The sequence below is a fragment of the Erpetoichthys calabaricus genome, chromosome 1 (assembly GCF_900747795.2).
Source record: "Erpetoichthys calabaricus chromosome 1, fErpCal1.3, whole genome shotgun sequence".
NCBI lineage: Eukaryota > Metazoa > Chordata > Cladistia > Polypteriformes > Polypteridae > Erpetoichthys > Erpetoichthys calabaricus.
Genome location: NC_041394.2, coordinates 294,011,946 through 294,039,634, shown reverse-complemented (window position 1 = coordinate 294,039,634; position 27,689 = coordinate 294,011,946). Strand labels below are relative to the sequence as shown.

The 27,689-nt window shown below is 40.7% G+C and overlaps 1 protein-coding gene across 1 annotated transcript in view; it reads left to right on the top strand.

Moving 5' to 3' along the window:
- Positions 1–27,689, top strand: part of bltp3b (bridge-like lipid transfer protein family member 3B) — a 243,416-nt gene that overhangs the window by 210,663 nt on the left and 5,064 nt on the right. Inside the window, exons 19-20 of the mRNA XM_028816858.2 lie at positions 2,724–2,832; positions 19,319–19,494. Coding sequence (XP_028672691.1) covers positions 2,724–2,832; positions 19,319–19,494 — 285 coding nt within the window. The remainder of the gene's footprint in view (positions 1–2,723; positions 2,833–19,318; positions 19,495–27,689) is intronic.

Genomic DNA, 27,689 nt, shown 5'->3' with positions numbered 1-27,689 from the left:
AATGTATCCTAACTGAATTTACTCATTTTTTTATGCAGTCCCCCTCCTGGGATTGCGACCTTTATCTACTCTCTCTCTCTCTCTCTCTGTGTGTGTGTATATATATATATATATATAGAAGGACCGGAGGAGGGATTACGCCTCCTCCAGACCACGAGGGGGCAACCGCCCTAATGGCTTTGGGGACCACGGGAACTGAGTTTGGAAGCTCAACCCTATAGGGGTCCATGGTCACTGGCAGGGGGTGCCCCGATGCCTGTAGAGCCCTGGTCCTCAGCACTTCCACCACACCAGAAAGTGCTGGGGGGAATTCAACCAGAGACACCTGGAGTGCTTCCGGGTGTGCGGCCGGTACTTCCGCCACACTGGGGAGTGCTGGCGGAGGTTAATCGGGAGGCACCTGGAGCACGTCTGGGTGATTATAAAAGGGGCCGCCTCCATCCATTTGTTGGCTTGAGTCGGGAGCAGAGAAGGACGGAGCTTGGGAGGAGAGGAAAGGATGCAGCCTGAAGAGAGAGGCATCATTGGGTATATATGCCTGGACTTTGGGGAAGTACTGGGGTTGTGTGCACCTTGTAAATAGTAATATATTGTAAATAAACATGTGTGGGTTTGAACCAACGATGTCTGCCTGTCTGTGTCCGGGCCAGCCTCCACAATAGGAGGAGGTGACTAAGTCAGTATGATCGGGGGGGGGGGGGGGGGTGTTGTATAGTTTAATTATTGTGTACATGTCCTTCTTAAGTTGGCATATGCTGGATTTATGTCCAAGTGTCTGTTGATGGCGTTTTCATGTGATAGCCAAGACTCGGCCAACTCTCTGGCACTTTTAGTACTGGCCTTAAATTTTACTTTTACGTTGTCCCAGTTGAATGTGTGTCCTGTCAATTTAGTATGTGCATATATCAAAGATAGTGCGTCCTTTCTTCTGACGGCGTTGCGATGTTCCTGTACACGTGTTGAAATTCTTTTTGACGTTTGTCCTATGTATACCGCTGAGCAAGAATTGCATGGAATACTATAAACTGCGTTTTGTGTTTCGGCTGTCGATTTCTTGTTTTTAGCATTAAACAGGACCATGCGCAGATTGTTCGTGGGTTTATGTGCTATTCTGATGCCCCACTTGGTCAGGGTGCGTGCCGTGCCTTCTGACACATTATGGTGATACGGGAGTGAATGCCAGGTGGGGTGAGGGTTCTGATTTAAGTCGATTGTATGCTGATTCCTTTGGCGTCTGCTGTGTAGACTCCGATTAATGAATGTTTTTGAGTATCCGTTCGAGGTGAAAAGTTGGAAGAGATAGCGTCTCTCATTAATTTTTGTTTCCTTGGTACAGTATTACAATGCGTGTGGACTCGTTTAAATAGGGTTTTCACGCAGCTCCGTTTATGAGATATATATATACAGTGGGTACGGAAAGTATTCAGACCCCCTTCAATTTTTCACTCTGTTATATATCAGCCATTTGCTAAAATCATTTAAATTAATTTTTCCCTCATTAATGTACACATAGCACCCCACATTGACAGACAAAAAAAAGAATTTTTGAAATTGTTGCAGATTTATTAAAAAAGAAAAACTGAAATATCACATGGTCCTAAGTATTCAGACCCTTTGCTGTGACACTTATATATTTAACTCAGGTGCTTTCCATTTCTTCTGATCATCCTTGAGATCACCTTCATTTGAGTCCAGCTGTGTTTGATTATACTGATTGGACCTGTACTGCCATATGACCTATGTACTCTACGTGGACTAAATCCAGAAAAACTGTTTAGATCTACCATATGTGTTGAGCATCTGCAAGATGGCTTTGGATATGATATCCATAATTAGACAGACGTGAGATGAACAAAATTGTAACAGACTAGACAAGGGTGATGAAAAGGGTTTTGTGGGAAATGAATTGTTTGTCTGCGGTGGGCTGGGGCCCTGCCCGGGGTTTGTTTCCTGCCTTGCGCCCAGTGTTGGCTGGGATTGGCTCCAGCAGACCCCCGTGACCCTGTAGTTAGGATATAGCTGGTTGGATAATGGATGGATGGATGAATTGTTTGTTTATTAGTTCAAAATCAATTGAGTAATAAATGTAGAGTTAGTTAGTGTAGCTGCTTGATTTTAAAAGGTTATTTGTAAAGTCAAAAACACATTGCTACATTTGGAAAGGATGGCGATAGAAATCAGGATTTTTGACGTAGTGTGGACCTTTGCTTATGCTTATAATTGTTAACTTTTCGACTCAAACTCAAGTGAGATACCTCAAGAACATTCACTGTGGACCTTAAGATTACAGGAGCTGCCATACAGTTACAATGCAGCACATACATCTATCTGTGTCTGGTAGGGGTGGGTTAGGTGTTATTTCCCACCATTGTGCAAAACGTTTGGTATCTAAAAAACAAAAATATTGAAGTGACATGATTTCATAGATGTGCCATTTATTTTATGCTTCAAAGCTGTTGGCTTTTGAAACCATGAGTGTTTGCAGTTATGTATCAGGTTTAATTTTCATTGTGAGACCCTGTATAAGCCACCTAACCTGCCTGGAACTGAGTTGTAAGAGTAATAGCTTTGTACTGTACCTGTAAAAGACTTTTGATGTCATTCACCATGAAAAAGGATTTATAAGGTGTTTTTTTGGGTGGGAGGGGGTCTTTATGTATTATCTAATTTCAACATAAAATATTAAATTAAGTGCTCTCTTCCTCTCTCTTTAATCTGCAAAGGATGACAGCCCTCGTATAAACTCTTCAGCCCCAGGACCAATGCCTGTTACTCTTAATGTCAAGAACCTGCTGGTCCAGAGGATTGATGATGGCTCTTTTTGCATTGGAGGTAGGTAATTGTGAGATCTAGAGAAGAGTAAAAGAAATTGTAAACCTCCTGGGCTGGGCCCCCCTAAGGCTTCGAGCAGACAGGATTCTTTATTTATTTAGATTTTATTTTTTTCTGTAGTCTGTGTGAAAGTTTTTCATGGCATGATTCATGCTTCCCAGCAGGTTCATTTTCCCATCTGTTCTCAAGTATTGGCTTTTTATCTTTTTGCCTCACTTGGAATGTTTTTTTGTCAAGATTTACAAAAAAAGTTATCATGAACTATCCTCTTTCAAATTTGATATGGATCACATTTTATTTAGGTACTACCAACACCAAAAGAGCAAATATTCTGCTATTTATAGATACTGCTGTTCTTTTTTCCCCATTTTGCAGTTGCTAGTTTTTAGGTATATTTCAGGAATATTTAGTACATCAGCAATATCCCAAATAAAGAATATATTTGTCACAGTGTGTGATAGACCCATGACAAGCAGTTGGCAATCGGCTTCAGGCTCTAGATTAGATGTGGCATGGTGGCACATTGGTTATGATTACTGTCTCCTAAATCCAGCAGTTTGCCCCGGGATTTGGGCAGGAAGCAACTTGGACTTTGACACTGATGCTTTTTATCCTTCTCCTAGTGAGAGGACATGGTTTAAGGGGGTTAAACAAATTTCTGTTTCCTGTTCACTACAAATTCAGAGACCATCTGTTGAGCATAATCATTCCAGCTTATCTGTCATCTGCCCTAAGGATGTCTTCCATGATTGTACTTGCCACGCCAGTTTAACTGGCTATACTCAATCCAAAGCAACAGCAACTTTCAAGCTCCACACTCATCACAGAGCTTAGCAAACCTGCAGTTGATTCTGGTACCAACAAACTTAACTGCGCACTACCTACAGTGTGTGACCATAGATGAGGATATAGATTATATATGATATATAGTATAGATTAACTGATTTATCAGTTGCTTTTTCTGCAAACATACTGCAGGTTTTACTTCCAGTTGGCAGCTACACTGCAAGAATCACTGTAGGCAAAAACATCAATGATCCTTGTGAGAAAGACACAGAGATACCTTAAACTCCTCCTCTGTCCTGAAATACTTAAACTTATTTACTAGGAGCCCCTGTCATATCATTCTGAAAGTCAGGCAAAGATGAGGGTCTGAGAACAATCTGAGTTCTACCAGGACAGCCTTAATATAAGCAATGTGGGGAAAGAATGTGTCCAGGTAGTCCGAATTTGGGCAGTGTTTGAGGACAAGAGTCTACTAACACAGTCACCCACATGAAGTGACTGGGCTTGGCCTCAAAGTCTTGCAGGGGAAAGTGTTAGGGATGAGCACAGCGTGAAACCAGCAGCAGCCATCAGTGGAAAAGGTTCAAACTTACTAGAGCCTAGTTGAAGCAACTTGGTGTGTAAATGTAAAAAATACTACAATCAATAAAAGAATATTATTTTTTCTTAACTTCCTTTTTTGTATTTCAGTGGTTATCACACCAGTCTTGTTGCAAAGAATCAAATGCGGGAGGTGCCAAATGTGGGTGTACTTTTTGTGAACCATAAGAAACTTTAAAAACAGCACTAATTGTATATACATAATACACACTTGTATAACTTTCATAGTTCAAGAGTTGTGTCATGTGTAGGTAGTACAATGGAATTCTTACTTGCACAACTCCCAAAATAAAATATTACAAAATAACCGGATTGGTAAAAAAAGTATATATTTATTGATGAATTACAGCTTTCTAAACATTGTCACCTTCTATATACTCCCCCTCCCAATCTTTACACCGCTCCATACGTATCTTCCATTGATTGAAACAGTGCTGGAAGTCATCTTGCTTGAGGCTGTTCAACATGCTTGCCGTTTTTGTCTTCACTTCATCCATTAAAGAAAAATGTGTTCTGTTCAGGTTATTTTTGATTTTCGGGAACAAGTAAAAATTACAGGGAGCTAAATTGGCCGAATAGGGAGGATGATCGAGGACAGGAATGTTTTTGTCAAAAACTGCTTTATGGAAAAAGCATTGTGCACGGGAGCGTTGTCTTGGTGAAGCATCCACCCCCCCTCTCGACCTGGGCATTGAACGTCTTCCACTTTTTCTTGTCCTTCCTTGAAACGTTTGTGTCACTCAAAAACTTGTGTGTGAGACAAACTGTTATCACCATACACTGTTTTTATCATTTCATAAGTTTCTGTGGCCATTTTGTTTAATTTTGCTTGAAATTTGATGTTGATTCGCTGTTCGATTTTTTTCACCCGACGTAATAGCGGCAACTCGTGTAGCGATTGTTGTGCAAATACTGACTGAGGCATTCACAGGATATACCCAGCTGGTCAGCGGTTTGAGAGGGCATGTAGGAGGGGATATAGTTCTATGATTTACGTTCGGCCGACCTCCAGACGGTTTTCCGGGAAAGCTCCAAGCCCAGTCCGGTTATTTTTGTGTCTCACCTTGTACAGTACCAACAAAAGAAAAAAAACATGCAGCAAACTCATAGACCAAATATGAAAATCTATATATATAAAATCCCTATGTGCGTCCAGGTGTCTGTGTGTGGGTGTCTTCTGATGATGTGCGCATGCACGGGGCACGGTGCGATGCGCGATATTACTGTCAGAGAAAGTTAGAGGCGTTTTATGGAAATACAAACCAGTATTACTGCGAGAGGAAATTAAAGGTACACAATACAGTGACGCATATTACAGCCACATACAAGCCAGTATTACTGTCAGAGGAGATTAAAGGCATATTACCGTGGCGCACGCCTGTATTACCGCCAGAGAAAATTAAAGGTATATTACGGACGTACAATCCAGCGGACATACAAGACGGTATCCTTCAATAAGGGCGCGCACAGGCATCCTTCAGTAAGGTTGTGCACAACAAGGCGAGCCTCAAAAGGGCGACCTCAATTGGGCGCAGCGAATAAAGGCACGCGTAAATAAAGATCTGCACCTTTGTTGCTCTTCACATATTCCAGAGCCATTTGAACTAAATTATCTACAAACGCCTTTATTCGCCGCGCTCAATTGAAGTCGCCCTTTTGAAACTCGCCTTTTTGTGCACCCCCTTATTGAATAGAGCCGTACAAGACAGTATTACTGTCACAGAAAATTAAAGACACACAATACACGGCGGCGGCCCACGAAGAACAGTCAGCTCAGCAAGTAAACATCAACAAAAGAAAGGCTGAAAGAAAGAAAAGTACGACCAACAAAAAGAATGAGGTCAAAGTCCCTCGCCATTTAATATAGACTGTTCCTACTAATGTTTATGCACTACTGTTCTAGCACCCGTTATTGTAATGGGCTAAATGACTAGTATATATATAAAAAGAGTCAGGTATTTGTCACTGTGATAAACTGTGGATAAAAAATGTCCCTAGTGGTGTGAGTGCTAATGGTTCTATACTGTTTGTCAGAATGGTGAAAGGAGGAAAATCATGCAGGAATGCTTAAGGTGTTTAACAATACTGTTTTGCCTTCTGTGGTAGTGTATGTTATGTGTGTTCTTAACAGTACGCACCGTCATCAGTCTCTGTAGTACTTTGGTGTCCTGAGCTGAGCAGGTGTTCCACAAGGATGTAATGCAGCTAGTGAGGATGGATTGCATTTTACATCTGTAGAAGTTGGTAAGCACAGATGAAGACACATGGGGCCTCATTATAAAGATTGTGTACTCACAAAAATGTTGTGTACACCTGTTTCCACGCTCACTTCAAGATGTATAAAAACTGAACTTGGTGTAAAGTCACGCATTTTCATGGCAGCCTCACACCATGCGTACACATACCTGTATCTCTGCTTGGTTTTGCAAATGGACGACCCCCAGCATCAAAGCAGTGCTACTGTTTTTGTGCGGTTTCCCTTTCATTTTCATATTTGGATCCATGTTGCAGTCTTTATCAAATATAACAAAATGAATTGCATATTGTTTACAAATTTAAGGTGCTTGATTGTAATCTTTCTGTAACAATATAATGGTGCACAGAATAGCCAAACTATTCCAACTACCATGGCTGCTTTAGAGTTGTTAGAAGACATCACAAATGGAAGAATTAGAAGAGAGCGGCTATTTACAGATGGTGCTGATTTCTTGTCCCATGATGATGACTGGCTTCTAAGTTGATTTAGATTTCCAAGTGCTGTCTTCTTGGAGCTGTGTGCTGTTAGAATACTAGAATATATACTTGATATCATTTTTATGATGAAATGCATTAAAGTATGTACATTACATTTTACAGATAAATAGTGCTGGGTGGTATGACCAAAATTCTATATCAGGGTATTTTTCAAAATTATACTGGTTTCACGGTATTGGACTATATTTTTTCCTATGCATGAGTGGATGTTAACCACATTTTCCACTGCAATTACTGGCCAAGAATAACAACAAAAAAACATTTTAATGTGCACACAAGTATTAATACAGGTTTGCATGGACCCATAAAGTGATAGTTTCCAAGGGGGTGGCACTAACGAAGAGAAGGAATCACATTGCATGACAGATGCAGTCAAAATATAGAGCCTTTTTATTGAACAAAGTTTGCAAACAACTTAAACTAAAATTTTGACAACATATTTAAACCATCCAAAGAGGCATTTAGACTTAGTAAAATAGAGGTGCTTGTCAAAAGTTGTATTGCACTGAACATGTCTTAGAAAAGGAATAAATAGTAAAATTTTTTTGTAAATCAACTACACTTTGTTAATGTTAATAATCTCTGTCCACTGACATGTTAAACAACTTTGCCATCATTAAACTGCATAATATTTAAACTAATAAATAATAACAATACAATAAATAATAGTGAAACTTCCAGTAATAATACTATTACTTCCAAGACTTCAAAACCCAGGCGCATTACACAGTATTCACCAAATTAAAATAAAATAAAACAAGTGCAATTTGGTGATGACATCTTTACCAACTGAACCATCATTAAGGCAAACTGCATTAATATGGACCTTGCTTCAAGCTAAGCTACAGTCATGGCCGACATTATCAGCACCCCTGGAATTTTCCTTAAAAATGCAGCATTTCTCCCAGAAAATTGTTGCAATTACAAATGTTTTGGTATACACATGTTTATTTCCTTTATGTGCATTGGAACAACACAAAAAAACAGAAAAAAAAAGCCAAATCTGACATAACTTCACACAAAACTCAAAAACCAGGCTGGACAAAATTATTGGCACCCTCTACTTAATATTTGGTTGCACGCCCTTTGGAAAAAGTAACTGAAATCAAGCGCTATAACCATCAACAAGCTTGTTACACCTCTTAGCTGGAATTTCTGTCCACTCTTCTTTTGCAAACTGCTCAAAGTTTCTCAGATTTGAAGGGCGCCTTCTCCCAACAGCAATTTTGAGATCTCTCCATAAGTGTTCAATCGGATTTAGATCCGGACTCATTGCTGGTGACTTCAGAACTCTCCAGCGCTTTGTCTTCAACCATTTCTGAGTGCTTTTAGAGGTATGTTTGGGGTCATTGTCCTGCTGGAACACCCGTGACTTCTGACGCAGACCCATCTTTCTGACACTGGGCCCTACATTGCGCCCCGATATCTTTTGGTAGTCTTCAGATTTCATGATGCCTTGCACACAGTCAAGGCATCCAGTGCCAGAGGCAGCAAAACATCCCCAAAACATCTTAGAACCTCCACCATGTTTGACTGTAGGTACTGTGTTGTTTTCTTCGTAGGCCTCATTCTGTTTTCTGTAAATAGTAGAATGATGAGCTTTACCAAAAAGCTCTACCTTGGTCTCATCTGTCCACAAGACGTTCGCCCAGAAGGATTTTGGCTTCCTCAAGTACATTTTGGCAAACTCCAGTCTGGCTTTTTTATGTTTCTGTGTCAGCAGTGGGGTCCTCCTGGCTCTCCTGCTATAGCATTTCATTTCGTTCAGATGTCGACGGATAGTTCGAGCTGACACTGTTGCACCCTGAGTCTGCAGAACAGCTTGAATATGTTTTGAAGTTGATTGGGGCTGTTTATCCACCATTTGGACTATCCTTCGTTGCAGTCTTTTATCAATTTTTCTCTTCCGTCCACGTCCAGGGAGATTAGCTACAGTGCCATGTGTTGTGAACTTCTTGATTTTGTTGCGCACAGTGGACAAAGGAACATGAAGATCTCTGGAGATGGACTTGTAGCCTTGAGATTGTTGATATTTTTCCACAATTTTTGTTCTCAAGTCGTCAGACAATTCTCTGCTCTTCTTTCTGTTCTCCATGCTTAGTGTGGCACACTCAGACACACAACAGAAAGGTTGAGTCAACTTTTCTCGATTTTAACTGGCTTCAGGTGTGATTGCTATATTGCTAGCACCTGTTTCTTGCCACAGATGAGTTCAAACGAGCATCATATGCTTGAAATAAAACGATTTACCCACAATTTTGAAAGGATGCCAATAATTTTGTCCGGCCCATTTTTGGAGTTCTGTGTGACATGATGTCAGATTTGGCTTTTTATCTCTGTTTTTTTTTGTTGTTCCAATGCACATAAAGGAAATAAACATGTATATACAAAAACATTTGTAATTGCAATAATTTTCTGGGAGAAATGGTGCATTTTCTGGGAAAATTCCAGGGGTGCCGATAATTTCAGCCATATAGCCCTACGGAAGCGTATTAGGGCCACGGTGAAGAAGAAAAAAATACGGACACGGTGAAAAAAATAAAAACTATATGTTGAGATTAAAGTCGACATTTCCACTTTATTCTCATAATTTATTTTGTCATTAAAGTAGAATGTCGTAAACTAAACTTGATCCTAAAATTAATGTTTAATTTACTAGATTTTCTCAAACCCTGTCATAAGTTAATGTAGCACATTAAATGCTTTGTGTTAAGTGTTCCCTGACCCAGTTATTAATCGCTACGCGCTTCTTAAACTGACTTCCTGTGCACTAAGAGGAGGCACTGGCAGCGATCGCCGCATAGAATACATTCACTTCATGATATTCCTGCTTTCTGAAAATGTAGAATGCTAAGATAAATTTTCATGATGAAATGCATTAAAGCAGGTATTAAACATGCACAGTAGTGAGGCGGTAGTGCTGCTCCCTCGCAGTAAGGGTCCCCAGGTGTACATTCAGTGTAGAGAACTTTATGGCATGTGTGACGAGGCTCCAAAAAACTGGATGTATGAATGGGTATCGCATAGGTTTAAATATTGTGTAAATATTGGGTTTGTGATCTGGTGGTTGGAGACACGAACACAGAATTCAATGCATGTTCTTCTGAGCGTGCTTTCTTTATTGCATGCATGCTGTCTGTCTGACCTACCAAATCTTTCCTTTTTTGTTCTCCACATAACCAATCACCACACGATAAACATCTTTGTGAAATTTAACGTAGTTATAAACTTAGACCACGGAGTGTTCAGAACTTTAAAAAAATCTTTGTTATACATGTTTAATTATGCCATCCATTCAGTGTTGCCCCCATCCCAGAAAGCATTGTGTGCGAGGCAGGAGCAAATCCTGAATGTGGCGCCAGCACATCACAGGGTCAATATAGCATAACAAAACCCCACATCCTACATGACTTTGAAAGGAAACTGAAGCACACCGAGTAAACCCACCAAATTCAAAGTGGGGTACACCCAGGACCCCATTGTTGTGAGGCAGCAGTACAACCTCCACGCCACCGTGCCCCCACATGATTAATACATGCTTTAATGCATTTCATCATGAAAGTTATATCAAGTATTTATCTTAGCATTCTAAATGTCCAGGGACCAAGAATATCATGAAATTAATTTAATTAATCTAGTAAATTAAATACTCATTTTAAGATGAAGTTTAGTTTATGATGCTCTACTTTAATAACAAATTAAGAGAATAAAGTCAACATGTAGACTTTATTCTTGTCATAACCGTCGAGATTAAAGTGGAAATATTGAGAATAAAGTCAACATGTCGTCACACTATTACACAGTACCCAGGTACATTACACAGTATTGAAAAAAATAAAACAAGTACAACTTGGCTTGCAGTATTATCCAGTAGTATAGAAACGGAATTCACACATTTGAACATAATGGTCCACATCCAACCTTTTCAATCCAAAGTATCTCCAGACAACAGGCGTGACTTCTTTTTCCTGCAAAAGTTCTTCTGTGTCATTGTCTGCTACAGCTTCAGTTTTGGAATGATCTATGTCCATTTTCACTGCGCAATACCTCCACTACCGCATGTAGTTAATTTCATGCCTGTTTAGTGGTGTAGCAGTGAAAAAGAGCCCCAGTGCAACACCTCCACTAACGCATGTACTCTGTTGCATGTGTTTAGCAGTATAGCAGTGAAAAAGAGCTCACGCGCAACACCTCCACTAACGCATGTACTCCGTTGCATGTGTTTAGTGGTGTAGCAGTGAAAAAGGTCCCCCTTAAACAGTTTCCCACAGCACCACGTTCCGAACATTGTTTAGGCAATTTAAACCGGTGTTGCGGTATAAGAAAAATCCATATCATAACAAAAATAAAAAAAGGTTTTTGGTATGAACCGGTATACTGCCCAGCACTACAGATAAATTGTTAGCTTAATTTAACTAATGTATACTGTTAATAATTAAATATGTCTGGGCATGGTAGTGTGGCAGAAGCACTTCTGTCTAGCAGTAAGGGGGTCATATGTTGGGTATCCCTTGTCTGGAGTTTGTATGTTTTCCTGGTGAGTTTCTTCTGTGTGCTTCGGTTTCCTTCCAAGGCATTTAGGTTAGGGTTTTGGTGATGCTAAATTGATGCTACTGGTATATGTGTATGCTTGTATTCTTCACCTTGGGATAATTCTTGCCTCATGCTCGATGTTTGCTGGGACTGGCGTGACCCTGGATAGATGGAATAATTAAGCATTTATAATGAAGATTTTTCAATGTTCCTTAAGTATTTTGAAAAATCTGTGTTCTAAGCTTACAACTGGTTTTACATTTATTACAGACACTTATTGCCTGGTGACGGGTCACTTGGAGAAACAAAATGGAAGGACAGGAACTGGGGGTGGGTACATTTGATAGACACAGTACTAATGCAATAAATTATTCTATCCAGGGTCGCATTGTATGTGAGGCAAGAACAATCCCTGGGCAGGTCACCAGCTACCGCTGTGCCAATATGCTCCCACATGTTTAATTCATCCTTTAATATATTTCATCATGAAAATGATATCAGGTATACATCTCAGTATTCTATAATGTCCGGAGAACTGTAATTCTGTGTGGCAATCACTGTCTGCGTGCTCCTGTCAGTGTGTGAGGGAGCCCATTTAAGTAGCATGGAGCAATTAACAACTGGGTTGGAGAACACTTAGAATACAAAGCATTTAACATGCTTCTTTAGTTACGATGAGGTTTGAGAAACTCTAGTAAATTAAACTTCAATTTTAAGATGAAGTTTACAATGTTCTATTTTAATAACAAAATAAACTACAATATCAACATTTTGACTTTAATCTTGACAACAGACCTTTTTTTTCAGACTGTGGGCTGCGACTTGCCTTTTCACATCGACTTTGATATATGACCACTTGTTTTTTTATTCCGAGCACTGTGTGACTTTCTGAACTTGAACTCTTGAAAGCACCCGCCATGCTGTGCCACTTCTTGCTTATACTGTTGCTTAAGCTACCAAATAGTATGTTTTTCTTTGCCTACACTTCACTGAGCAGGACCTCTGTTTTGTATTCGCTGAAATTCTTCTTTTTAACACATGCTTTTACCATTGCAAAAGCAGTGTTTAACAAAACACTGAACAGAAGGGGCTATTTATATTGATTTACATATTCAAATAGACAATTCTGGGAGGAGTCTTGGTGGGACTGTAGGCTTGTGCATGTGCATTAAAATTCACGTTGATTGGGATTTATAAAGGGGAAGCGCGTGGAACTTTGCTTACGCACAGTTTTATGCATGTGAATTTTTTTGTGTATATGCACATTTCTAGTTTTGTCCTTATGCCATGTTTTAGTATGAATTCTATACAAGGTGTTATACAGTACGTGAGGCCCCTTGTCTTTTCTCAAATGCTCAAAAGAATAAAGATATTGTTGTGCCTTCCTAACTGTAGCTGGGATGTGTTGTGCCCACTTTAGGTTGGCAGTAATGTTGATTTCAAGAAATTTAAAGCTGCTGATCCTCTCCATAGCATCCCCCCAATGAAGAATGAGAGTCAAGTCTTTATCTTGGTCCTTAGCTTTGCTGCCATTAAACATGAACGTCTAGGCTTGGCATCACTATGTTGTTATCGTAACAGTATAAAAACCTGTTGCATTTTGCTACTCTTAATATTCTAGCTTATAAATACTTTGGAAAAGATTTCCAGTTACATTTTGTAGTGTTATTTGTGGCAAAAAAAAATGTAGCTTTCCTCTTTGACTCACAATCTTTGAATGTCCCTTTTGGCTTGACAACAGAAAAAGTTTGACTTTTTGGTTTTGACCCCTTGTCTGTTTATTTTTTGACTAATGTTTGCATCTCCTAATCCTTGTTGCTCTTTTCAGTCTGTACCTTAGTGGTGACAGAACAAGTTCAGGGTCATGTGTGTCGAAGGCTATCTATACAGGATTGTGGGTAAGGAAAGAACTATCCCTGGAAAAGGTGCATGTCCATTGCAAGGCCCACTTACACATCCTCACGCTCAAATGGGCTAATTTTAGAATCACTAATTAATATTACCAGAGCAATTTTGGGAATGTTGGAGGAAAATTGGAGAAAACAGAGGAAACCCACATAGACACAGCAAGGATGTGCCGAATCAATACAGACAACAACAAGGAGTGGAATTTGAACCCAAGACGATGAATACATAAGGCAACAGTACTAATCATAATAACCATCTCATTAGAACAGAACAAAAATATATTAGACATTTAAATAAAATAAAACCCTGATTATAAAGCATATTAGTTCAGAGTGCTGGCATCCATTGGTGGGACAGGGTCAATTCAGTTTTGGTCCCACATACAGAAGTGAAAAGCCATATGGTCTAGTGGTTAGGGTGCGTTTTAAATTTCCTGTTTGTAAATCACTGATTTAAAAAAATGTATGTCTATAAATTTCTAGTAAAGCTCTGTGTTTGTAATTCGCATTAGGATTGTGTTCAGTAGGATAAATCACTATATAAAACACAGATTGATTGGAAATAGAATGTACTGTCAGACCACCTTTTAATATCTATAAATTGCAAGTTAACCCAGTATAGTATGTTTAATTTCTGAATTATCTTCTGAAAAAAATTAAGGGAAATGGTTTACTCTTTTGTTCCTAGCAGTTTAACTTATAAGAAATTCAGTGTAATAAAACCAAGCAATACGCAGACAGTTAGCATTCAGTCCTCATTTCTGAATGAGATGTAAAAACTAGGACATTGGTCAGTGCTGACCCTAGGAGAGATAACTGAGATCATGTACATGATGTGTTTCAGTAGTTTAAAAATAACGTATTCTTAGTTTATTTCACTCTCACATATTTGTACTTTTATAATGGAACACTGAGCTATTCTCGGATACATAAACAACACTTGTAAGCAGCAGCGCAGTGGGTTGTGTGATTATTTTTTTTTAACTGCCCTAATAAATTTAACAAGCTTGAATGAAATTTTAACTCTTTGTAGAAGAGTGTGTAAGGTAAACACAAAAAATGATAAACTGTGAAAACTGGGCAACAGCAGTCATCAATGCCAGAGACAGAAGACGATAGTTAGTTATTTGAAAATTGGGGTTCATGTTTTAATACTTCCATAAAAAACAATTCCATCTAATTATGCTTTTTGGTTAGTTCATGATGTGTTGAACTGTAAAAAATGATGTCAGTTTCCTTTTATCTGCCAAGCTATCTTCACAGTTTTCTTCATATTGAATTTCAAACTATTAAAGTACTAGTGAAAAGCCTCTTTAGTAAAATGGGCACAATTTTTCAATTGCAGAATAGGAAGAAAATGGAAGTAAAGAATGGGAAAGAAAATCTATATCTTATCGTGCTATCAGGAGAATATACTGCGTCCATTAAAGGCAGAATTGTTTCATAGAGCAGAAACTGCACCCATGGTGTTGAGGTAGTCAAATGAAAATTTGTTTATAGTATATGAAAATTTTATTGTTATTAACTTCTTTATTTTACAGATTGGGGTTGTAAAAAAGTAAATGTATAGTCATGAGTATAGATAAATTCTGACTAAAATTTCTTTTTATACAATGTTTTTGGTAAACCTTATTTCTTCATTAACTGGTAGTAATGCACTGGCAATATGGTAAATTGCAGCATTAATTCTAAAACAATATGGCTGATGCAATTCTGGCAACCCACAGATGCAATGCTAAGAAGCGATTGATTAATCTAGTGTTTTCCATAAAATATACAGTACTGTGCAAAAGTTTTAGGCAGGTGTGAAAAAATGCTGTAAACAAAGAATGCTTTCAGAAATATAAATAATGATTGCATTTTGTAAATTGATAACAATAAACAAAGTGAGTGAACAAAAGAAAAATCTAAATCAAATCAATGTTTGGTGTTACTACCTTTTGCCTTCAAGCCAGCATCAATTCTTATAGGTTCACTTGCACAAAGTCAGGGATTTTGTATGATTCTAGTCAGGTGTATGATCAACCAGTTATACCAAACAGGTGCTAATGATCATCAGTGTCACGCGTAGGTTGAAACACAGTCATTAACTGAAACAGAAACAGCTGTGTAGGAGGTTTAAAACTGGGTGAGGAACAGCCAAACTCTGCTACCAAGGTGAGGTTGTGGAAGACAGTTTCATGTCATGGCAAGATTGAGCACAGCAACAAGGGCGGAGTGGTGGCTCTGAGGCTAAGGATCTGCGCTGGTATCCCGAAGGTTGCTGGTTCAAATCCCTGTCACTGCCAAAAGAGATCCTACTCTGCTGGGCCCTTGATCAAGGCCCTTAACCTGTAATTGCTCCAGGGGGCGCTGTACAATGGCTGACCCTGCGCTCTGACCCCAAGGGGTATGCGAAAAAACTAACAAACACTGTTGTAAGTCGCTCTGGATAAGAGCGTCTGCTAAATGATGTAAATGTAAATGTAAGCAACAAGACACAAGGTAGTTATACTGCATCAGCAAGGTCTCTCCCAGACAAAGATTTCAAAGCAGACTGGGGTTTCAAGATGTGCTGTTCAAGCTCTTTTGAAGAAGCAGAAAGAAACGGGCAACTTTGAGGATCGTAGACGCAGTGGTCGGCCAAGGAAACTTAGTGCAGCAGATGAAAGACACATCAAGCTTATTACCCTTCGAAATCGGAAGATGTCCAGCAGTGCCATCAGCTCAGAACTGGCAGAAACCAGTGGGACCCAGGTACACCCATCTACTGTCCGGAGAAGTCTGGTCAGAAGTGGTCTTCATGGAAGAGTTGCAGCCAAAAAGCCATACCTCCGACGTGGAAACAAGGCCAAGCAACTCAAGTATGCACGAAAACATAGGAACTGGGGTGCAGAAAAATGGCAGCAGGTGCTCTGGACTGATGAGTCAAAATTTGAAATATTTGGCTGTAGCAGAAGGCAGTTTGTTTGTCGAAGGGCTGGAGAGCGGTACAATAATGAGTGTCTGCAGGCAACAGTGAAGCATGGTGGAGGTTCCTTGAACGTTTGGGGCTGCATTTCTGCAAATGGAGTTGGAGATTTGGTCAGGATTAATGGTGTTCTCAATGCTGAGAAATACAGGCAGATACTTGTCCATCATGAAATACCATCAGGGAGGCGTATGATTGGCCCCAAATTTATTCTGCAGCAGGACAACGACCCCAAACATATAGCCATTAAGAACTATCTTCAGCGTAAAGAAGAACAAGAAGTCCTGGAAGTGATGGTATGGCCCCCACAGAGTCCTGATCTCAACATTATCGAGTGTATCTGGGATTACATGAAGAGAAAGAAGGATGTGAGGAAGCCTACATCCACAGAAGATCTGTGGTTAGTTCTCCAAGATGTTTGGAACAACCTACCAGCCGAGTTCCTGCAAAAACTGTGTGCAAGTGTGCCTGGAAGAATTGATGCTGTTTTGAAGGCAAAGGGTGGTCACACCAAATATTGATTTGATTTAGATTTCTCTTTTGTTCATTCACTGCATTTTGTTGATTGATGAAAATAAATGATTAACACTTCCATTTTTGAAAGCATTCTTTGTTTACAGCATTTTTTCACACCTGCCTAAAACTTTTGCACAGTACTGTATATAGTTGGTTCATTAACTGTCAGGTAAAATTGCATGTTGGAATGGGCCGTAGAGTTACTTTTCCCTTTTGACATCACTGTAAAAATCCCCCATTGGGTGGTTGTTCCACTGCAAAATGCTTAGCAGTGCAAGACAGACAAGTGGTATGTAATGGTTCACAACTATTGCTGATGACAATAGATTCATTGGTGGGAACATTGTAGGGAAGGAGATAAGTGGTGGCAGTGTGAACAGCAGGCTGTCTCTTTTGACCACGTCATGCATTTAGGAACCTGTGCTAAACGGATATGCTAGTCATGATATCCCAGTTTCTTTGTGCTTTGTATTGTCTTTGTTCATCTGACAATATAGCCCTTACATTCCTCTTTGTTTGTGATTCTTGCTGCCTCTGCTCATTGGACAATTCTAGCTCATCACTTTCTTTCTTGTTCTGCCCTTTGATTTTTTTAACTACTTTCTCATGTTGTGATCACTCAACATACAATGAAGAATTCATTTTAAATTTTATTAATTCCCAGGGAATTAATTCAAAGTAACCATTTTTTAAAAATATTCTTAAGGTCACTGAATAACATGAGCAATGTTGACACATATAAACTGCTGTTCCACCCACGGGCACGGATGGACGCTGGATAGGTTACTATGTTGCGCTAGCCATGAAGAGATGGACAAACAATGGACATTTTGTCATTATATAAGATTTCTTGCAAGAATAGACAAAAAGGCATAAAAAGCGTTGGAGTGCCAACAAGTGAATGCCTGTTTGATGCAAGGGAAAAATTGCCCAAAACAACTACAGGGAAAGTAATGGAGGTTCATTTCTCTTGTGTAGTAAAGCACTTTGAGCTACATCATTTGTATGAAAATGTCCTATATAAATAAATGTTGTTGTTGTTGTAATAGTGCAAGGGTAAACAACTAAGTGTCCCTTATGGTGACTGTTGGTAAAGTGACAACAACTTTCTATCATTGTCTTTTTATCTTTGGAAGGAGAGGACATGATGACAGGCTTCATTGGGCAGGACTTCCTCTTGTCTATAATTCTTGTTATAAACATTGTAACCCCCTCTCCATTGCCTTCTATGATATGGAACCTGTTCTAGCAGCTTATTGTCCAAAGCAGAATTCGCTTTCCATGGCTTGGCATTCTCTCTGCAAATGCCCTCACCAACTAAGTACTGAGCCAATTTAGAATCAATTTGCCATTTAACCTAACATACAGGGTAGGATTCAAAAGTAATGAGCCTCATTTTGTTCTGACGCGAACGTACCTCACCGCGCACCCCACTTGCCAGTGACGGCGACGGTGGGTGTTGGCTTCACAACGCAACGGAGCTCCTAGCGCTCCGAGCTTTCGGAGCGGTAGGATCGGCCTTGACGGGAACCCCTGTGCGGTAGTGCGTTAGATGGCGGAATGGAAAGTTTGTTAGAGCAACGGTACGCGTTGAAGATGAAGACCATGCTCATTGCCTTCTTCGGAGTGAAGGGGATATCCACTACGAGTTTGTCCCGCAAGGACAGACCGTGAATGCTGCTTACTACTTGGAAGTCCTGAAAAGGCTGAAAAGAAGCGTCGCGCGCAAGCGAAGGGACATCAAGGACAGCTGGAAGCTTCACCATGATAACGCGCCCAGCCACACCGCCTTCATCGTGAGCGCCTACCTGGCCCGGGTGAACGTTCCGGTGGTCCCCCAGCCTCCCTACAGTCCGGACGTGTCGCCTTCTGACTTCTTCTTGTTTCCGCGCTTAAAATCAGCGCTGAAAGGAAAACCTTCGAGTCATGGAAAAGCCGCCTACAAAAGTGTATTGATGCAGGAGGTGCCTATTTTGAAGACTATTAATTAGTTTTACCGATTTGCTCAATAAATTTGTCTTTTTGAACAAAGGCTCATTACTTTTGAATCTTACCCTGTACATTCTACAAAGCTATCTCGGAGAAGTTGGTAATGTCATGTAAAATTCTAGGCACAAAACAGGCTTTATCTTTAACACCAGTTTGTTTTGTTTACAGAACAATTTAAAGTAGTTTTTCTCAGCTTAAAAATATTGGAAAATTAACACAACTTATAAATATGGAGGATACTGATAAATTAATGTATACATTTGTTTCTGGTTTCCTCACACATCCCATAGATATGTATGTTATAAACTGACTCTGTTGCTGGATGGACAGTAGTACCCTTTCACCCTGACCTGGAATGTATGTGATCATTGAATGATCAGTTGGATAGATGGATTGGTTGGCTTAACAACCATTTTCATTAAATGCTGATGCATTTTTATTTGTTTTGTAGCAGCAGCTGAGAAAACATCAAACCAGGAAAAGGAAATGGAAGTAAGAGCACAAACACCAAGGTCTGTGGGAAGCATATCCCGCGCTACACAGACGCAATTAGAAAATGAGGATCGTCTAAGCATTTTATCGGAAAATAAAGGGCAACGTGTTTCTCGGAGCTTGCAGTATGAGCAGGTGAGATTCTTGATTTGCTCTTTTCTTATAAATTCAGTCCAGTGTTAATCATGGAGCATTAACTACTACTACTTCCTACTACTTCGAATAAAAGTTTGCTTTTTGCAGAGTTGATGATTCTTTGTTGGCCTAAGGATTTCACTTCATAGCAGCACTTATCTCATTTTCTGCACTTTAATCAAGATGCAAACCTTGAGGCACATGAGCTTTCACTGTCTGTAGTCACACCCAAGTGCCCCCCTCATATCTGCTTTATCTCAAGTAGGATGATAAATAAAGCCCGGATAAATGGGGAGGGTTACGTCAAGAAGGGCATCCGGTGTAAAATTTTGCCAAATCAATATGCAGACAACAATACAAATTTCCATATCGGATCAGTTGAGCCCCGGGTTAACAACGACCGTCACCAGTACTGTTAGCCAACAGGGTGCTGGCGGAAATTGGGCTACTGTTGGCTGGAGAAGAAGATGGGGGAGACGTGTCCAGAGGCAGGAGGAGAGGAGGAAAGTAAAGAGAGTGGAACTGAGGGTAGGAACTTTGAATGTTGGCAGTATGACTGGTAAGGGGAGAGAGTTAGCAGATATGATGGAGAGAAGGAAGGTTGATATATTGTGCGTGCAAGAGACTAAATGGAAGGGGAGTAAGGCCAGGTGGATTCAAATTGTTCTTTCATGGTGTGGATGGGAGGAGAAATGGAGTAGGACTTATTCTGAAGGAACAATATGTCAAGAGTGTTTTGGAGTTGAAAAGAGTGTCAGGCAGAGTAATGATTATGAAGCTGGAAATTGGAGGTGTGCTGATGAATGTTGTTAGTACATATGTACCGCAAGTTGGGTGTACAATGGGGGAGAAAGAAGATTTTTGGAGTTGGTTGAAGTGATGAACAGTGTACCCAAGGTATAGAAAGTGGTGATTGGAGTGGATTTCAATGGGCATGTTGGTGAAGGGAACAGTGGAGACAAGGAGGTGATGGGTAGGTATGGTGTCAAGGAGAGGAATGAAGAAGGTCAGAGGGTAGTGGATTTTGCCAAAAGGATGGACATGGCTGTGGTGAATACATATTTTAAGAAGAGGGAGGAACATAGGGTTACATACAAGAGTGGAGGAAGATGCACACAGGTAGATTACATCCTATGCAGAAGAGTTGATCTGAAGAAGATTGAAGACTGCAAAGTGGTGGCAGGGGAAAGTGTAGTTAAGCAGCATAGGATGGTGGTCTGTAGGATGACGTTGGAGATCAAGAAGAGGAAGAGAGTGAGGGCAGATCCAAGGATCAAATGGTGGAAGTTGAAAAAGGAAGACTGCAAGTTTGAGTTTAGGGAGGAGGTGAGACAGGCACTGGGAGGCAGTGAAGAGTTACCAGACAGCTGGGAAACTACAGGAGATGTAGTAAGGGTGACAGCAAGAAGGGTCCATGGCGTGACATCTGGAAAGAGGAAGGTGGAAAAGGAAACCTGGTGGTGGAATGAGGAAATACAGGAGAGTATACAGAGGAAGAGGATGGCAAAGAAGAAGTGGGATAGTCAGAGAGATGCAGAAAGTAGACAAGAGTACAAGGAGATAAGGAGCAAGGTGAAGAGACAGGTGGCGAAGGCTAAGGAAAAGGCGTATAATGAGTTGTATGAGAGGTTGGACACTAAGGAGGGAGAAAAGGACCTGTATCGATTGGATAGACAGAGGGACCAAGCTGGGAAAGATGTGCAGCAGGTTAGGGTGATAAAGGATAAAAATGGAAACATACTCACAAGCGAGGAGAGTGTTTTGAGCAGATGGAAAGAGTACTTTGAGAGGCTGATGAATGAAGAGAACAAGAGAGAGAAGAGGTTGGATGATGTGGAGATAGTGAATCAGGAAGTGCAACGGATTAGCAAGGAGGAAGCAAGGACAGCTATGAAGAGGATGAAAAATGGAAAGGCCGTTGGTCCAGATGACATTCCATGTTGTTTAAGAGAGATGGCAGTGGAATTTTTAACCACATTGTTTAATGGAATGTTAGAAAATGAGAGGATGCCTGAGGAGTGGAGAAGAAGTGTACTGGTGCCGATATTTAAGAATAAGGGGGATGTGCAGGACTGCAGTAAATACAGGGGAAAACAATTGATGAGCTACAGCATGAAGTTATGGGAAAGAGTAGTGGAAGCTAGGATAAGAAGTGAGGTGATGATTAGTGAGCAGCAGTATGGTTTCATGCCAAGAAAGAGCACCACAGATGCATTGTTTGCTCTGAGGATGTTGATGGAGAAGTTTAGAGAAGGCCAGAAGGAGTTGCATTGTGTCTTTGTGGACCTGGAGAAAGCATATGACAGGGCACCTTGAGAGGAGCTGTGGTATTGTATGAGGAAGTCGGGAATGGCAGAGAAATACGTAAGAGTTGTACAGGATATGTACGAGGGAAGTGTGACAGTGGTGAAGTCTGCGGTAGGAGTGACGGATGCATTCAAGTTGGAGGTGGGATTACATCAGGGATCGGCTCTGAGCCCTTTCTTATTTGCAGTGGTGATGGACAGGTTGACAGATGAGATTAGACAGTAGTCTCCGTGGACTATGATATTTGCTGATGACATTGTGATCTGTTGCGATAGTAGGGAGCAGGTTGAGGAGACCCTGGAGAGGTGGAGATATGCTCTAGAGAGGAGAGAAATGAAGGTCAGTAGGAACAAGATAGAATACATGTGTGTAAATGAGAAGGAGGTCAGTGGAGTGGTGAGGATGCAGGGAGTAGAGTTGGCAAAGGTGGATGAGTTTAAATACTTGGGATCAACAGTACAGAGTAATGAGGATTGTGGAAGAGAGGTGAAGAAGAGAGTGCAGGCAGGGTGGAATGGGTGGAGAAGAGTGTCAGGAGTAATTTGTGACAAACGGGTATCAGCAAGAGTGAAAGGGAAGGCCTACAGGACGGTAGTGAGACCAGCTATGTTATATGGGTTGGAGATGGTGGCACTGACCAGAAAGCAGGAGACAGAGCTGGAGGTGGCAGAGTTAAAGATGCTAAAATTTGCACTGGGTGTGACGAGGATGGACAGGATTAGAAATGAGTACATTAGAGGGTCAGCTCAAGTTGGACGGTTGGGAGACAAAGTCAGAGATGTGAGATTGCGTTGGTTTGGACATTTGCAGAGGAGAGATACTGGGTATATTGGGAGAAGGATGCTGAGGATAGAGCTGCCAGGGAAGAGGAAAAGAGGAAGGCCTAAGAGAAGGTTTATGGATGTGGTGAGAGAGGACATGCAGGTGATGGGTGTAACAGAACAAGATGCAGAGGACAGAAAGATATGGAAGAAGATGATCCGCTGTGGCAACCCCTAACGGGAGCAGCCGAAAGAAGAAGATGATGAAGAAGAAGAAAGTATTGTGATTATTTGCAGATCAGCATTCAGTCATACTTCTGAAATTGCCAGCCCCCAAAGAGTCTTCACATATTCTAGTGTGAGCCAATTACCTATTATACAGTGCATCCAGAAAGTATTCACAGCGCATCACTTTTTCCACCTTTTGTTATGTTACAGCCTTATTCCAAAATGGATTAAATTCATTTTTTTCCTCAGAATTCTACACACAACACCCCATATTGACAACGTGAAAAAAGTTTACTTGAGGTTTTTGTAAATTTATTAAAAATAAAAAAAATTGAGAAAGCACATGTACATAAGTATTCAGTCAAGCAACATTGCTATGTCTGATGACCTTAGCTTCAAAACAGAGCAAGCAAGAATACATTTACAGCTGCCAAGGAATCGCTGCCACTGGGCACTTTCTCTGAAGGGGCTACACTTCAGAATACCATAGCAAAAGGCAGGAACCGCTGCAAGGGCTAGTCCTGCCACGCTTGTCTTACTCAGATACCTGCCTTTGAAAGGGGCTACACAATCTAACAGAAGCCAAGGGCTTACTTGAAAGTCTTCCCATGCTGAGACACGGTGGGCCCTATTTGAAGTGCTGCTTTTGAAAGAACTTAACCTTAAAACTTATAAGACAGGCCTTTGACAGGAGTATGTCAGATAACAAATCACTCGAACAATTACAGCTTGCTATTATCTACTTATTACTTAGGGAAGATGATATCAATAAACAAGGCAGTGAGGTAACGGTCGCACTTTTATTTAAATTATTACTTAAGTTTACTAGAAGCCAAAAACAGAAGAAAAGATACAACCAGAGCGATTCAAATCAGTGTCCAAAATGGCAAGCTTTGCTTCAGAATAACCAGGAGAGAAAGAAATAGAGAGAGAGATATCTGTAATTTAAAGCGTCCATTTTTTCTTAATTTAGCTAAGGCATTCTTTAAAAAAGTGCCATAATAAAGCAGGCCTGGTCTGCTTACATTTTCATTTCATAGATAGATAGATAGATAGATACTTTATTAATCCCAAGGGGAAATTCACATAATTTCATAGCTAGTGTTGCACTTTTGTTCTCAGACAGCCCGTCATTTTCAGTGTGTCTTGCCTTTTCATAGGGAACATTGTGTTCTCATTTTTTCTTCTTTTGTTCTAAGCTTTCTTTGTGACGGACGGCCGGGGGTTATGCCCGGCCAGGATGCCTGGAAGGACCAGGAGAGGGACTATACCTCCCCTGGACTACAAGAGAGCAGCCGCCTTGGTCTGTATGGGGGCCACGGGAACTGAGCATGGAGGCTCAACCCTATTGGGGTCCGTGGCCCAGAGGATTGTGGAGCTCTGGATGTCAGCACTTCCGCCACACCCGGAAGTGCTGCCGAAAGGAATTCCAGGGACACACAGAGTGCTTCTGGGTGCTCATGTGGCACTTGCGCCACACCAGGAAGTGCTGCCGGAAGACCGTCACAGAGCACCTGGAGCACATCCGGGTGGCTATAAAAGAGGCCGCCTCCCTCGAGTAGACGAGCTGGAGTCGGGAGGAAGAAGACGGAGCTTGGGATGAGAGGAGTAAAGGCGGTAGAAGGAAGTCCAAACGGGAGAGACGGACTTTTGAAGGGTGTTTGGTGCATGGGCACTGTGTTGTGTGTGGGAACTGTAAATAAACGTGTGTGTTTTCAGGACATTCTGCGTCTGCCTGTTTGTGTCCGGGCTGAACTACCATACCTTTTACACTCTTTTCTTTGCTTCAAAGAAGTTGCTGTTATCCATGGCCATCTGAAAAACACTTTGGCAAAACTGTAATTTTCTCTTTATTCTATAGTACTAGGGTGTTGTACCGTGTTAGCCATTATGAATGCAGTGAAAAGCCAAGCAAAATGACTATTGGCTAACTAAAAAGATTACAATATGCAAGCTTTCGAGGCAACTCAGGCCCCTTCTTCAGGCATTTTGTTGTTATTTGTCCTAGTGTGTATGTAAACACAGGGAATTCCAGTTTCTGTATTACATCTTGCTTGAAGAAGGGGCCTGAGTTGTCTCGAAAGCTTGCATATTGTAATCTTTTTAGTTAGCCAATAAAAGGTGTCATTTTGCTTGACGTTTCACTACTCTTTATTCTATATAATCATTTTTGAAGTCATTTATTCTCACCCATTTTTCTGTACTTCATTGAAAAGCTCCATTTTAGTTTTGCCACAGGATACAGCAAAGTCTGCCTTGAGCAGCCTCCCTTCTTGTTCTCAGGAATTGCATCTAGCCACTGTCCCATAGGATTAGGATACATATTGCTGTTATCCTCTCAGCCTTTGAAATAGTCCTGGTGGTTACATATTCTTTCAGCTTCCATCATTGTGCTTTTGGGAACTTTGCTTACTGTACAGGCTTTCTACACCTGTACCAAAATCTGCTTTTAACTACAATTCTGGCAAGGAGCTCTGCAGTCATGGAGTTCTTTTCTCATGGCTGAGTCATTGCTACTGTGTAACCACAGAAGCAGCATGCTGCCTTAAACTTCTCGATTGACTGCCAACAAGAAAGTAAAAGGTGATTGAGCTTAATTTAGACTGTTGTAAAAACACACACAAATCTCTACATTTTTAATTTTTTTTTATTTCAGATTGCTCCTCATTTAAACAAAACAAGTAGAAAATGTACACACGGCGTAACTTTCAGGTACATTTGAGGGCTCTGTTGGCACTATGGCCCTCAATGGTCTGAGTTCACTAGCTAGGTTCTAGAACCTTCTAAATCCATTTCAGGGTTGTGGGTACCAAGGACTGGGCAAAAGGCTGAAAACAGGCCTTGGCAGGACTCTAGTCCATCACAGGGTCCACTCTCTTGCACACATACACACACACACATATTTATATACAGTGATAATAACCAAAAAAAATAATAAAAACCTTTCTAATTAACTCCATCTGTGCTTGAGCATGTCTGGCCATATTCATTTTCTTAAAATGGGACCTGCAGAGCAATTCAGTTTTGACAAATGTTAGGGAATAACAGAAGTGTAAGGCAAACTTTATTAGAGCAGGTGACCATTATGGATATCAGGTGATTGTGGTAAATTGTAGGGTGATTAGATTTCAAAGTCCCAAACTGGGATACTTGAGTAACATGTATGCCTACACATAAATCACATCCTCAATTGTTTAATGTCTGCTTTATCTCATCATCATCAGAGAAGGATGAGGGCATGGGAAAGAAAAAAAACCCTTTCACAGGATTGCAAACAGTGTTTGAAGTATACACAAATAAATGGCACAGCTCTGTTTTTGTCTGCTTCTCGTCCCTCCTTGCAATGCTGTTTAAATATAATGCAAGTTGTTAATCAAATGGGGTTTCCTTTTGGAGTTTTGTGCAAGTTGTTGTAAATACATTGTGACAATGTTTGTTTTGGCAAAGCAATGTTTGCAGCAGTGACAAACTTTATTAGATGGGCAGCCTGTTAAAACTGGGACATTTTGATATTCGTCAGTTATTTATCGGGACTTGTAGCTTGAAATTGGGACTGTCCCTGTCACCGTAACATCTGGTCACCCTAGTCTTATATATAAACGTCAACGCGTGGAAGTGTGTGTGTCTGTCCGGCCCGGAAGTGAGAGGTGAAGTCGGGGTAAGGGCTCCACCTCGGAGGAAACAGAAAACTCCCTTAGCTGCTAATAACACAAGTGGGGCCTGCACGTCAGCAAAATTAAAGACATAGTCGCTTAGCTACTGACATTGACAAAACGGTATCCCTTTTACTTTTCCTCCTGCCGCTAATGCACAAGCGATGCAAACACGTCGGCAAAATGAATCCTCCTAGGAGAGAGATGCCCAGAGTAGTTCCTTTCAATTACCTGACATCTCTACATTTCAATTTTTTTTCTGACAATTTCAATAGTTTCTAGGACCCCAGGCTTTTTACAGTACGGGCTTATACAGCTAGCATATTATTATAATGTCAGTGAAATAGTTATGGCCACAGGGCACTTCATTCATATCCAGATGAAGATCAGTGAAGTTACAGTGGTTTTATAACCTTTCTGACAAGTGCACTGTTTTTTAGTTAATCTCTTTGTAAACAAGGGGCTCTCTGTGGAGTTTCAAGCAGCTTGATTGATAAACATTCGATCAAAGAGTGAGGTTTCCCCTGTGAGGTTTTGAGCTGCTTGATTTTCTGGGTTTAATAGCAATGGAGTTCTGTGGACCGGCAGTAGGCAATAACAGAGTTAATATACTTGACATGTCTGAAATTTTGCAGACAAGCACAAAACAACCAGTGTTGGTCCACAGGAAACACTGACTTAAAGCACGGGGAGAAGTGAAATGCTGATGCACTGGTTCTCTTCTATTTGCACTCAAGCCTGATTTCATAAAGCAGACACAACAAGCTGATGGAAAGGATTCCGTGTGTGCCCAACTGGACTTGCAGATGCCAGATTTACTGCCCGATCAGTTGCCCGCATAAACAGCCAGTGACCATGACTATCAGTCTTCCCACGCACGCAGTCTGCCTGGGTTTCATTAACTTATATTGGGGATCTGTTTGTCATCGGTAGCAGAGGTGAAAAAGAGGAAAATATGCAAAATACACATAACTGCAGTCAAGGTAAAATTGAAACAGTAATCTAATTTGTAATTAAAGTTGCACAGAATGTTTCTCTGTTTTGATAGACAAGTTTGCAGGTTCACCAATGGGAGTTTTTGAAATTTCTTGACTTTGTATTGGGCGATCTGTTCAGGTTATCTCAACACAAATGGAACAGTCTCAACAAATTTCACTGTAGAATAATTGTGCCCCAATTAAAAAAAAAAACTGGTTAAATGGGGGCCGAGATGTTTCATACGAACGGTCAGATATAGGCTTGTGCA